Source organism: Bactrocera neohumeralis, chromosome 2 (assembly GCF_024586455.1).
Source record: "Bactrocera neohumeralis isolate Rockhampton chromosome 2, APGP_CSIRO_Bneo_wtdbg2-racon-allhic-juicebox.fasta_v2, whole genome shotgun sequence".
NCBI lineage: Eukaryota > Metazoa > Arthropoda > Insecta > Diptera > Tephritidae > Bactrocera > Bactrocera neohumeralis.
In genome coordinates, this window is record NC_065919.1 from 15262063 (window position 1) to 15275504 (window position 13442).

The 13442-nt window shown below is 30.6% G+C and overlaps 3 protein-coding genes across 3 annotated transcripts in view; 1 reads left to right on the forward strand and 2 right to left on the reverse strand.

The window, feature by feature from the left end:
* Positions 1-2574, forward strand: part of LOC126767281 (uncharacterized) — a 227651-nt gene extending 225077 nt beyond the window's left edge. The window contains exon 6 of the mRNA XM_050484844.1: positions 1396-2574. Within this exon, the coding sequence (XP_050340801.1) occupies positions 1396-2027 (632 nt within the window). The 3' untranslated portion in view covers positions 2028-2574. The remainder of the gene's footprint in view (positions 1-1395) is intronic.
* Positions 2575-8175: 5601 nt separating this feature from the next.
* On the reverse strand, positions 8176-10080 carry LOC126767421 (syntaxin-18). Its single transcript, XM_050484943.1, has 2 exons — positions 8836-10080; positions 8176-8748 (listed from the first exon to the last, which is right to left on the reverse strand). The coding sequence occupies exons 1-2, from the start codon at positions 9907-9909 to the stop codon at positions 8560-8562; spliced, it is 1263 nt and encodes a 420-aa protein (XP_050340900.1). The 5' UTR covers positions 9910-10080; the 3' UTR covers positions 8176-8559.
* A 1157-nt stretch (positions 10081-11237) lies between these two features.
* Positions 11238-13442, reverse strand: part of LOC126767446 (ras-like GTP-binding protein RhoL) — a 31256-nt gene continuing 29051 nt past the window's right edge. Inside the window, exons 2-3 of the mRNA XM_050484953.1 lie at positions 13079-13425; positions 11238-12970 (exon numbers count right to left, since the gene is read on the reverse strand). Coding sequence (XP_050340910.1) covers positions 12647-12970; positions 13079-13312 — 558 coding nt within the window. The 5' untranslated portion in view covers positions 13313-13425 and the 3' untranslated portion in view covers positions 11238-12646. The remainder of the gene's footprint in view (positions 12971-13078; positions 13426-13442) is intronic.

The following is a 13442-nucleotide window of genomic DNA, read 5'->3' on the forward strand; positions in this document are numbered from 1 at the left end:
CATACAAACTAAACGCTTAAAATCAAGTGCTTGTATGGAAAACTGTTGTGTTTGAAGAGATATCTTCACGAAATTTGGTATAGATGATTTTTCAATACAACTGTACAATCTCTGAAAAAATTATAAAGATCGGCCTACAATAACATAAAGCTGCCATTTAAACTGATTGAGCAAAATCAAGCCCTTGTATGGAAAACTTTTGTATTTGGAGGGATATCTTTACCAAATTCAACATAGTTTATTGCCCAAAGCAAGACTACAATCTCTGCAGAAATTGTTCATATCGAACCACTATAGCATATAACTCCCATACAAACTGATTGATCAGAATCAAGTCCTTGTTGAAAAAACTTTTGTATTTGAAGAGATATTTTCACGAAATTCAGCATGGATTATTCTCTGAGTAAAGGGTACAATCGCCGAACAGGTTATTGAGATCGGACTATTCTAACATATAGCTGCCATATAAACTGATTGCACAAAATGAAGTCCTTATATGGAAAACTTTTGTATTTGAGGAGATATCTTTACGAAATTTAGTATAGATTACTCCTCAAGACAGCCGTACAATCTCCGAACAAATTATTAAGATTGGCCTTCCATAACATAAAGCTGCCATACCAACTGATTGGTGGAAATCAATTTCTTATAAGAAAACTTAAACCTGTGAAGCCAAAGTTAAAGTTTTTTCTTGTTTTTGTTTTTGTTTTCTTATTTAAAATGTGTTTTTTAATCATATTCACTTAACAATATCGTTTATTTACCTTTATTTTCACATCTTTTCCATTCTTTTAGTCATTCCAAAGTTATTTCGAATTCTATAATTGCTCGCTGTGTGTGATTGCCACACAATTATGGTATATTGGCTTGAATTCGCAACATCCACTTACAACCAACTTTGACTTGCCCACATTAAGCTGCAACACACATAACCTATAATTTAGGCACGATAATCCGCGATACAATTTATATTTAGCATTTAATGCAGCCAGCTGGAGCTGCTAAGCACATGTTTACATGCTTAAATGCTTATCAATAAGCACTGGTATTTAGAAGCTTTTTCCAGCTGTTCGATTGCCACCATACGTGCACACATACACCCATATGCACCTAGTATTTATCTTTTTCATGCTGTTGTCTATTCAATTTTGTAGTTTAAGCGCTTAATTAATCCGTTTTGTGGTCCTACAACTCTTACTGCTTACTGCTGCCCACACACATACCACCGACATTTATAGACATACATATTCACATGTATGTACGTGTGTACACGCATTGCATTTTTTTGCCTAGCTTAGCTATTCATCAGCCTTATCTTTATTTATACACATTTCTGCTTCTAATTGTAATTGAATTTCATAATTACTAAAAGCATATTCTTTGCATTCTCCACAGCGCACATGGAGAGCCATATGCCTTTGGGCGTTTTTATGTCCGACGGTGCCGTCCAGCTGCCAGCCGGTGTTGAGGCCGAACACCAACAGCCAGTGTCCGACTATAACGACGAAGAGGATGAGGAGGCGCATGAAGAGGAGATTGTGTTGGAGCAGCAGCAGCAGCAGTCGCAAATGGAAATCGAACAACCACAAGCGCAAGCGATACGCGAACAGCAAGAGCTGGAGCAGCTGCTTGAAGATGATCAGGAGGAACAAGACATACAGGAGGAAGCACATACAGCTGAAGCACATGGTGAAGTTGATGATGAAATGGCCGGCACGCCAATGGCGGTGGATAGTGTTGTTGAGCAGCATGAGCAACAAGTGTTGGCTGAGCACGAGGCGACAGTGGGCAATGAGTCAACACAACAACAACAGCAACAAAATGCTGATGACTGTATGTTTGCGGCCAGCTGTAGTCCCAGCACCACCACCGGCGCCAGTCCGTATGCCTTTGCGGCAGATGCCAGCAGTCACTTAAACCATTCCGATATAAGCACCACCAGCAACAATGGCGCACAAGCCAACAACAGCACCGCAAACAGCAGTTGCATTGAAGGGGCTAACGGTTGCAGCAGTAGCGCTAAATAGTCTCCGGCCATTGCGTACATTGTAGGCCAACAGCCACCGACGATTGTGCTCTACTATTGTGCGGACAAATAACAGGCGATGGTGGCGGCGGGAAAGGTGGAGATTGAGGGTGAGGCGTTGAAACATCAAGCAATATGCCACTGCTAGCAGGCGCAACTGTATAGCAGCGCGGGAGGTGTTGGAATGAGCACTTAAATACGTCCTATCACTCGCTGTCAGCCCTACAACTAAAAGAACAGTTATTGTAGTATCAACTCTGACCTAAATTGAGTTTTACACAATGCCATTAAATGTTAACATTTTCAGTTTGCTTAATTTGGACTTGCGCTGGCGAGCTTTTGCCTACTTTTATTGCTAAAAAATCATTTAATTCATGTGAATTTGAGATATATGAAATTTTACTGAGGCATGTATGATTATATGCGCTACTGAGTCAAAAAAAAAAAAAAATTACTTAATTTCAATTTTATAATTGCAACTGTATTTTAAGTGGCTCATTTGTAGCATTACTTAAAGGCTTAACTAACAAAAAAAAATGAAAAATAAAATCTACTGAAATGTATAAACTAATAATATTTTCCATTTTTATTTTATAATATAAGTTTATATAAACATTACTGATAATTACTTAAAATATGAATACATTACATATCATACATTTCTTTATTGTATTTAATTTTATATTGGCACAATTTTGCTCTCCAATGAATACTTATAATTATTACTAATTAGTACTTTAATTAATTTAATTTTAAATATAATTTATTCGTTTAGTTATAATTAATTAACAATTAATTAAATTAATAATTAATTAATTAACAATTAATTAAATTAATAATTAATTAATTATAATTATAATTATGATTATAAAACAAATAATTATATAAACAAATCTAATTCTAAGCACACACCTACTTTATTTATAATTAAACACATTGTTTATACAAAATACAAGTACTTCATACATTCTCTTTTGTGTCCCACCCACCAAATGCCATTTCCATTTTTTCTTATAATATATAATATTTACACATTCATAGCTGTTAAACACACTTCCATGCAATGAAAACTTTGAGCTGTAATTTGCCATTGCGCCAAAAATAAATATATTTTTGAAAGAAAAAATTAATCGTTACATTCAAGCGCATAAATTCTAAGTAAATGTATATTGTATGTATGTAATTTTAATTAAAATTAATAATAGTAATAATTCAATGCTTAGTACACGTAAGCTATTTAATTTAATGCAATGTAATATAAATTAATTAAAATTACAAAACATAACCTTAAAAATTAACAAATGTGCACCAGTTACAAAAAGACTTGTAAACAAAATTTCCAAATTTGAAAGAATAGTTATTGTATGTATGTAAACTAAATTGACAAAACACAAAATTACATTATAGAATTATAGATGATAAGCTGATAAGCTGTGCTAAATTTAAATGTAAATATTGTCCTATAATTTTGTATAGCTTGCTAATGTTTGTACATATTGACATCTCTATGCATAATCGCCATACATCAATCCATTCCATAGCCATTATTGCTATGCAATTGTTGAACGCCGCTTATGTATGTATGTATGTATATTTTCATATTTAATTGTGCGTTGATATACATTGCATAGAAAAAGTTCGTCCAACTATTTTTGTTTTTATAAAAAATTATTTTTTACTCTAAATATGTGTATGTATCATATAATAGTTATATGATTATTTTATTGCATTCTACCACATTTCATATTTTTAAATTAAAATTTTCTAATATTTTATTTTATTTTTTTCCATATTTAACATCATTTCTTGTTTTTGTAGTAACTATTTTTTCTGAAAAAAATATTTTCTTAATATGTGTATGTATCATATAATAATTATATCATTTTTTTCTACCATAATTCATATTTTTATATTTATTTAATTAATTTATATTTTTATATTAAGTTTTATAATATTTTATTTGATACTTTTAATTTCCAAATAATTTTTTTTTGTTTTTGCTTAATTCCAGTTAAAGGTTCGTGTTTATTTATTATTTATATTTTTATGTTTATTTAAATTTTTATATTTTTATTTTTCATTATTTAAATGTAAGCAGGTAGATAAGAGTGCTGCCACCATTTTGCTGCATTGCCGTAAGACCTTATGATCTTGCTGTTCCGTTTCACCGATGGGCCGATATTTTAATGTATTTATTATTTTATTTTTAATTTCTTATTTAATTTTTAATTTTTATTTTTATTTATTTTTATTTTTATTTTTTTATAATTTTTTTTATATTTATTATTATTCTTTTTGTTTTTAATTTTTCATTTTATTTTTGTTTTTTTAATTTTTATATTTGTGTTTTTATTTTCATTATTACTTTTTTAATTTAGTTTTATTTTTTTCACTATTAGATTTCGTTGCGTTTTGCTTTTATTTCTATTCTCTCGCATTATATTGCCTAAAATCAAAATAATTTAGTTGATATTTTTAAATTAATATTTTTTGGTTTATGCAATTTTTTGTTTTATTATATATTTTTTCGTTTTTGCTTTTATAACATTTTATACATATGTTATTTATCTAATTAATAATTTTTGTTCTATTATTATTATTGAATGGTTAACATATAGCTTAATGATAATCATATTTTTTGTTATTTTTAGCATTATTATTTATCCATATTTATTTTTATGTTTTCTTTCATATTTACTTTATCTTTTGTAAATTAATTATTAAATTGTTAAACTGTATATTAAAATTTTTGGCGGCTACTAAAATCAAAAAAAAATGAATGCACACATTCGTCTACTCGTCATAATTCATACGTCTGAGCATAAAATAAAATAAAAGAATTTTAAGAGAATTTTTATACATATGAATTTTTAAAATAGTTTTCAAAAAGAAAATATGCTTGCAATTTTATTTTTATTAAAATAATTAAAGAGAATTTCAGACATATGAATATATGAATTTCTAAAAAAATTTTCAAAAAGAAAATATGCTTGCAAATGTATGTAGATAATATTTTTATTAAAATAATTAAAATTCTATTTAATTTTTAGATATTATTCTTATTAAACTGATTAAAATTCTTTTAATTTTCAAATGCTACATTTAATTCATAATTTTTAATTGGCGATATTTTTTCGTTTAGTCTTGCAAAAATTGCATTCCAAAAATTCCATTCTCATAGCTTTCAAGCATATCCAACCATATTCGGCTAAATTATATAAACGTAAAAACGATAAAATTTGTTTCCATTGTTAACAAAAATTACACTACAAAACAAATCTGTAGGAAAAATTTACTGCTTTTGCTTAAAAACACTCGTATAAATTGTATCTAGTGTTTTCATTCAAAAATATACAATAATAATTATTTTTTTTTTTGCTAAAATTTAGCTAAATTGTTGCTATACTTTTATCAATACTGCAAATATTTGTTAATCTGAGCATTCAACAATGAAATTATTTTGCACTTTATGCAGGTGACCGCCAGCGTTTTCATGCAATTTTTAAACTAATTATTAGTAACCTTATTCTTATTCTTTCTAGAATTAATTATTATTATTATCATTAATATTATTATTAATATCAATAATATTATTATCATTATTTATATTATTATTATTATTATCATTATTACTATTATTTTTATTTTCATAATTTCAATGCTAATTATTATTATTAACATACTTATAATTCTACTTCTTATAATTACCATATAATAATGCATAATTTCCAATCGTACAGTCCACATGCATCATTGCGCTTACATTCATATGTACATAAATTCAGAAAGGACCCAACAAAGAAATGAACTCTAGTGCCTAAATATTATAAATCCTCAGATCTGTTATTAAAAAAAAGAAAAAAATACTTGCACCTGCGTATGTAATGATTACAAAAATTATATATGTTATTTATAAAAAAATATGTATTCTCAATGTACAGTGTACACGTCATGCATACTCACTCGTACATGGATTTTATCTCGACGTCCGCTTGTGAAAAGCTTCAGAAATTAATATTTAACAAAACCTTAAATATATGTATGTATGCGCTTAAATAATTTATCTGAAGCAAGCAAATCAAAAAGGATATCTAAATATATTCCTCAATCAAACAAATAGTACCAAATTTGCGTCGCATACTCCGCTACTAACCTTAAATTCGTCGCCATATCGGCTTAATACGTGTATTAATTTACTAAAAGATCAAAATATAAAAAAAAATGTGTAGCTTATTAATTTGTTTATGTAAAACAATGAAATAGTTTTTAAGTTATTGATAAAAATATCAATTTTCTGCTGTAAAATTAATTTCTAAACTTCTTTATGAATTATAAGTACATATAAGTAAATGTTTTTTGTGACAAAAATTTATAAAAAATGTAAAAAAAAAATAAAATATTAGTAAGTAGCAGAAATGAAATGAAGTTCCACTTTAAAGACTTAAGCCATTTAAAAAAAAAATCTATAATTTATTAATATTAAAAGCAATTAATTTACTGCTGCCAAAAAAGCGCGTAAAAAAACAACAAAACTGAAATCATGCCAACAAACTTCTTTATTTATGCAAATGTAAATTATAAGCAAATTCAAATTGAATTACTAAAAATTAGCTATAATTGTTAAGGACTTACGTTAACTGTAATTCATGCTAGTTTTAATTACTTGCATAAGCACTACTGTAATACACACACACATACATACTTATATACAATTTATTATTATATGTTTTTCACTTTGAAATGAAGGAAAATATTTATTTTACATTAAAAGAAAACAAAATCAAAGCACGCCACAATGGAGCAAGAAAAACACAGAATTTGTAGTTGTTAGCAAGCAATTATATACTCGTATTTGTATATATAGTTATGTATAATTGTAGAAAATAGCATATATGTATATGGAAATGTGAGGTGTCTCTTTTAAGGCTTAAATAGTTGTGTAATTAGTAATTATAAATGTAACTACTCCTATTAATGGTTGAACTGGCGCAGGTCAGTTACCAAGCCTGGCGCTTTTATTATAAATTTTAATATTGAATTCAAAAGATGAAGCAATAACTTTTATGCAATAATAAATAAAAGAACGTGGTTTTCTTGTTTATGCAAAATAATACAAAAAAAAAACTGTTTTTTATTCAAATTATTTCTCTTAGAATTTTTTTTTTTGACAATTTAAAGCGCTTTACCTGCACATAATAACCGGTGTCTACGTCAATAAAGAAGAAGCTGCACACAATCTAAGCGATAATTGTAATTACAGCAAAAGTCTGCAACATCATAAGCTCAATTACCGAACCTAACCTAACTGCAGGGGAGAATTACTATTCCCACGACAAGGATCCGATTTTTATACGGACTGTCAGCTCGCTAGTATTCTTCAAATCTCAGGAATGTTTTTTTGCCGCTACAACAACAACAAATACTATAACATGATGCTATGCGGGCGCATCATTATTTATTTTCTTTTTTGTTTTAATTTTAAAATCAATTTAGTCGTCTAAAGTGTCGATATCAAAGTCAACATTCAATAAAAGAACTAATGTTGAAGTTGTTGCTGTAGTTTTAAATATTCGCTATATTCTTGGTTATATAATAAATCGTCTGATGCAGATCCAAGTGTCAAGAGAATAGAATCCAAGCGCCGTCGACCTTTCCCACGACAGGCCGGTATATGTATGTACGTAAGCGGAACGGACTCGGATTTTTGTCCGACCAAGGACTGTGAACTCGGCAGAATTCTGCCTCTACAACAACAATGACAAGTGCAGAAAACAAGTTATTGTTATAGCGTCATAAACATGCCATTTTGGAGTTTACTTGCGTGTATTCAGAGAGTCGAATATAAATCCACATACATTAGTTAGACCCCCGAAGTGTGCTGGGAACGGACCATGACATACGGTTTCGCACTACTGAAATTAAACTGGGCTTCAACCGGCCGATGGCTGGAACAGTAAGTTGTAGTTTACAAATGAGTGAATTTTGAGAGAAATGCTTAGAAGAGATATGCGGAGACTCATTTGCGATGAGATACATTTATTATAAACATTCCTCTGCGCCGTCATATTACAATCCTCGTCTATTGTCGTACTCTGACCGTTAGATTCAGTTTTCAAAAAAAAAAAAATTTTAATTATATTTCCCACATATATTTTTCTAACTAAATGCTGTAAAATAGCCGGTTTTATTATTGTAACGTTGCGCCATAATTATTGTTTCAGTATTTCATATATATGCGTATGTATGTATGTATGTGCTTAAGCTAATATCGGTACAAAAAAGTATTATTTACATATTAAATGTAAAAATGCATGTTAAAGTGACTGCGTACGACTGTTATAAATAATTACAAAATTTCAAACTAAATAGCTTAATATTTTTAACAGACGTTATGCCGTTTAAAAACATAAATTCCTATTAATTAAAAATATTTAAAATTTCACAACAAATATTATTAAGACAATATCATATAATGTGGACTTATTATATATTAGTTCGACGCTTTAAATTCGCACTACTTTCATAACATAATTTCAGTCGTAGTACCAGTCAAGGAAGAGTAAAGCAAATGACATTACTAATAAGAAGAACAGTGACCACACACGTAGGCCGGCATTGCGTTGTATGGCTTGTTTGATCTGCTCATTCGCATCTTTGACATTTTCCGTTGCACCAATAACGGCGTTTGCGATACGCTCAATATTGTGTTGCTGTAGTGAAACCTATTTATATGGAGATCATAAAAATTTATTAATTAAAATATGTTTCTAAAATATAGATGGTTTTTTAAATAAGTATATAAAACACACCTTTTCAGTAAATATATCTTGTAATTGCGCAATGTCCACCACATTTTTCTCAATTTGTTCCACCTCTTCAGCCACACCTTGCAATTCATGGTAGAGTTGCATATTCTCCTGTTCGAACATTTGCACATCTTCAGGTGAAAGCGTTTTCGCCGCTTCAGCCTCATCTTCCAATTGCTGTGACTTTTGTAAATCCTCGTCTACGGCCACTTTTTGTGTAGATTGCGTTGACTTCAGTTCACCGCCGCTACCAATATTATCTTCTGTTGTGGCATGTCGATGTCGATGTCGTAGTTGTGGACCATTCGTGTTTAAATTTTCATCGCCACTAATATATCCGTTATTACTAGCAACAGCCGCATCATTTAGTTCGTTTTTATAACTCTTAGCACTTAAGTCATCGTCATCTGCCCAATCGCCTTGTAAATCTGACACATCTTCACCCAAATCATTGTGTGGTCGTAACTCGTCGACTACATCATCAGCGTCGTTACTGTTGCTTGTGGACTGTCGTATTAAACGTTTTCCACTATGCTCACCAGCTGGTCGCACTGGTATCTTCTTCTTATCAGCTGCCAATTTTAATAGTTTATAGGTTTCCAATTCATATTGCACACGATAACGTTTTTGTTCTAAGTAGATTTGTTGTACACTGTGTAGATAGCGTTCTAGCAAATCGATTACTGCTTCAATATGTTGTTGCTGTTGTGCTTTTCTTTTTGCACGTTTCCAATCGGTGCGCATTTGTGCTAAATGCTGTGTATAGTATGCTACAAATTTTTCTGATTCTCGGTCAATTAGATCACGCTGTTCATCGCTCATATGGGTAGCGCTCTTCAGGTGTTGACCTACACGCATGTACGCTGAACGATTCTCCACCAGCACATTACGCAATGTTGTAATTTTATGACACACATCCTTTGCCTGCTTTGTGAAATCATCGCGACGACCAGCTCCAGCTGCAGCGCCACTCTTGGGTACACTCCGTTGTTTATCCACACCTTGTGCTGGCAGTTCACCTTTGCGCTGTAATTTCACTGTCATTACACCGGCTTTGAATTTTTGCGTTATATCCATGTTGAGAGGTGGGTTGGTGCAGCCGAAATTCAATGTTCAATGCTACATTAAGGTAATAGTAGAGTCTACAACAAAGAAGTGATATTTTTGTGACTGCCTTATATATTTACGAATATTTTGTGTAAATTATAAATTTAAGGAAACCACGTCCACTGACACATCACTGCTTTGCTACGTTTGACAGCTGCGGTCAGCTGTTCGTATTAGTGTTGATAAACGGTGGTTGTAAATACGCGATGCTCGTTCGAGACTCGTTTAAAATCAGCGGAAATTAATAGAAGACAAACGTTTAAAATGGTTTCCAAATAATTTAACAAAGAGTTTTTATATTATTTGCAAATAAAGTGCAGCAGTTTATACATTTGCTAACAATTTTTTTGACTATAAAGTGTTTTTAGAGTTTGCCGATATATGGATTTGTTAAATATTGTGTATTTAATTGTAAAATTATATTATTTAAAGTTCAGCTTCGGCTATAAAACTTAGCACCACTATTTCAGCGGAAGTCACATATCTATACATGGAGAGTATACACATCTTCGACCAAAAGGAACAAATTCGACTCATATGGAAAAGGGTCATTTACAGTAATTTGCAACTAATTGAAAAAATAGGGAACTCAGCTTCGAAGAAATTTGAGGTTAGTGTTGCACAAGTGTTCTATATGCAATTTATTTTCGAATATATGTATAGTTTTTCCACTGCCGGAATATTAATATAGTTTTTATAATAATGTATAGAAGTCGTATTAATACCACTGAGATTTTCACACTAAAATATTTACAACGAAGGAGATTTTTATAACATCAATTGAACAGCGCCATTAAATGCGGTCTGTTCCTTGCATGATAGGCGCATTTGGCAGATACTTCTAATTAAATAGGAATTTAAATTCCAGCAAGTTTACGCTGCCAAAGGTTAATAGTTCATGTTAGAATATAATTTTTAACTCAAGGCCATTCAACTTTTCGTAAAAGTAATCGAATTGTCTATTAAGCAATTGTTTGTAGATATGTACTGTCTGTAAGTTAGCCCTGTCCCAGTTCAATCCGGCAAATAAATATTTTTGAATTATTATTTTTTTTATAGCTCTGAAAATATTAATCAAAAATAGATTTTAAACTATTAATGTCATTTAACGGTTAGAAAAAAAATTATTACCAAATTTCTTCATTAAAAATGGAAACAATATTTAAATTTTCAATTTTTAATCATAAAATCAGGAGATTTGAATATTTTGCTGAATTTTATTTCCATTTTTTATCTAGTTTATAATTCAAAAATGTTGAAGTAAAAAATTCGCCTGCTGTCAATAAAAACTCAGAAGATTAATGACTAGTTTAAAAATTGTTTATTGCATCTTAAAAATGTTGAAAAGAAAATTTAATTACTAAATATACATATTTTGTATTATACATTTATTTTAGGTACATTATTATACTCGTTTCATCAATGTAGTGATATAATTGTAAATCACATACATATTATATAGATATGATTATGGCCAATACTCGCTCATCTTGTTATTCTATCTAGACAAATTAAAATATTACCAAGTAAAACTAATTGAATTATGTGTGCTGTTTGTTTCGGATAGGTTTCAGACCTTGTACTATACATACATATGTACGTGTCGTTATAAAAGTTTTCAATAATGATTTAAGGCCACGGACAGTTATTGTGAATGTAACACAATTGAGTTAGCTTCTTCATCAATTTTGGTGTGGATTCAAATGTTATCTTATTAATAAAAATTTTTGACGTCTTAATTCATGTCCAAACAGTACTTCAGATATAATTTAATTTCTACTTTAAGCAGTTCATATTTGCAAGTGGACATGTAGATAATCTGAGAAGACTGGTGATATTGGCTGAATACTGCAGCTTAATCAATATTTATGATGTTATGATCAATTCGTTTATGATCACTAGTTAACAGCTGTTTCATGCATTTATTCGCTTTCGTTGTATTTACTTAAATTTTTGATATTTACTATTATTTTATATATTTTTTACATTTTCTTTAAAGCATTTTTGTTATATATATTGTTTTTGTTTTTGTTATTGATTTCTTGTTTATGTTATCCAACTGTAGAGTCAGTTTGACTAAGTTCGGCACACAATTACTTTTACATTGATAAATATTTTATTTTTATTATTAATAAATACATACATACATATGCTTGTATATTGGTGTATACAATATTTTGCGCTTAAATCACTAAATGTAAAAATAGTTTATATGCTTTTTTACAACATTATAATATTTAATAAAAATGATACAATAATAAAACAAAGCGAGAGAACTCATAGTTCTCTCTACCCGCCCAACTAACTAGATAAATCTGACAAACTCGTCTGTATGCCAACAACTTCAGCCAGAGAACATAAAGCAATTGGTTTTAAATTTCAAATTGTTTTTAAATTTCAAATTGTTTTTAAATTCAAATTGTTTTTAAATTTCAAATTGTTTTTAAAATTAAACTTGTTTTTAACTTTAAAATTTTTTTATGTTCTCTGCTTCAACACTGATTACCAAATTCTTGCCTTTGCTGCACCAAAAATTAGTCGACTTTTAGGCGTACGAAAAAGCAGTATCAGGCATAAATATATTATTAGACTTAAAATGAGTTTTTCTCTGATTTACAAGCATTTTTGTTTTACTAATTTTTGTTGTTTCTATTTGATTTACAATTTCTACGCCATCACTTGTTCTCCAACGTCATTGCGACATCGCCTATAGCAATGTGCATTGTTTCGGTTTAGCACTCGGTTTCTTCTCCACGGCTCTCACTGCCTCCTCGAAGACTTGATTTAGATTGATCTTCTTTTTGGCTGAACATTCCACCAGCGTGTGCGCATGAATTTCCTTGCGCAAGCGGCGTCCCTCGCTTGTCGTCACGAATTTCTCCGAATTGGGTACTCGCAAATCCAACTTGGTGCCGATCAGCACAACGGGCACATTATTGGAGAAATGCCGTATCTCCGGCCACCACTTGCTCTTGATATTCTCAAAAGATGTTCGACTACTTATCGAATAGCAAAGCAGGAAGCAACTCGTCTACGCGGAAAAAGAAAAAACAACAAAAATAACATGATGAATGAATGAATTTATCTTCTATGAATTTTTTTATTCGTATTAAATAGTTTTTGTTGTTTGTATGCTTACATTCGGATAACTGAGCGGACGTAGGCGCTCGTAGTCCTCTTGCCCGGCTGTATCCCAGAGTGTCAGGCTGTATTCATTGCCATCGACCGTGATGTTGCAGGCATGGTTATCGAACACTGTGGGTATGTATTCTTCGGGGAATTCGTTTTGTGTGTATGTGATGAGTAGGCAGGTCTTGCCCACCATACCGTCGCCGACTATTGTGATTTTAAGGGGACGTAAACTTCTCGCCATTATTTTGTTGTTGTTGTTGCTGTGGATGCTGCAGTTGGTACTTTGTTTTCACTTGTCGGATTTGTTGTTGTTTTCTAGTGTTGTCGGAAGATAATGTATTGCACCGGCTTGCGCTGTAAAAGAAGGAAAA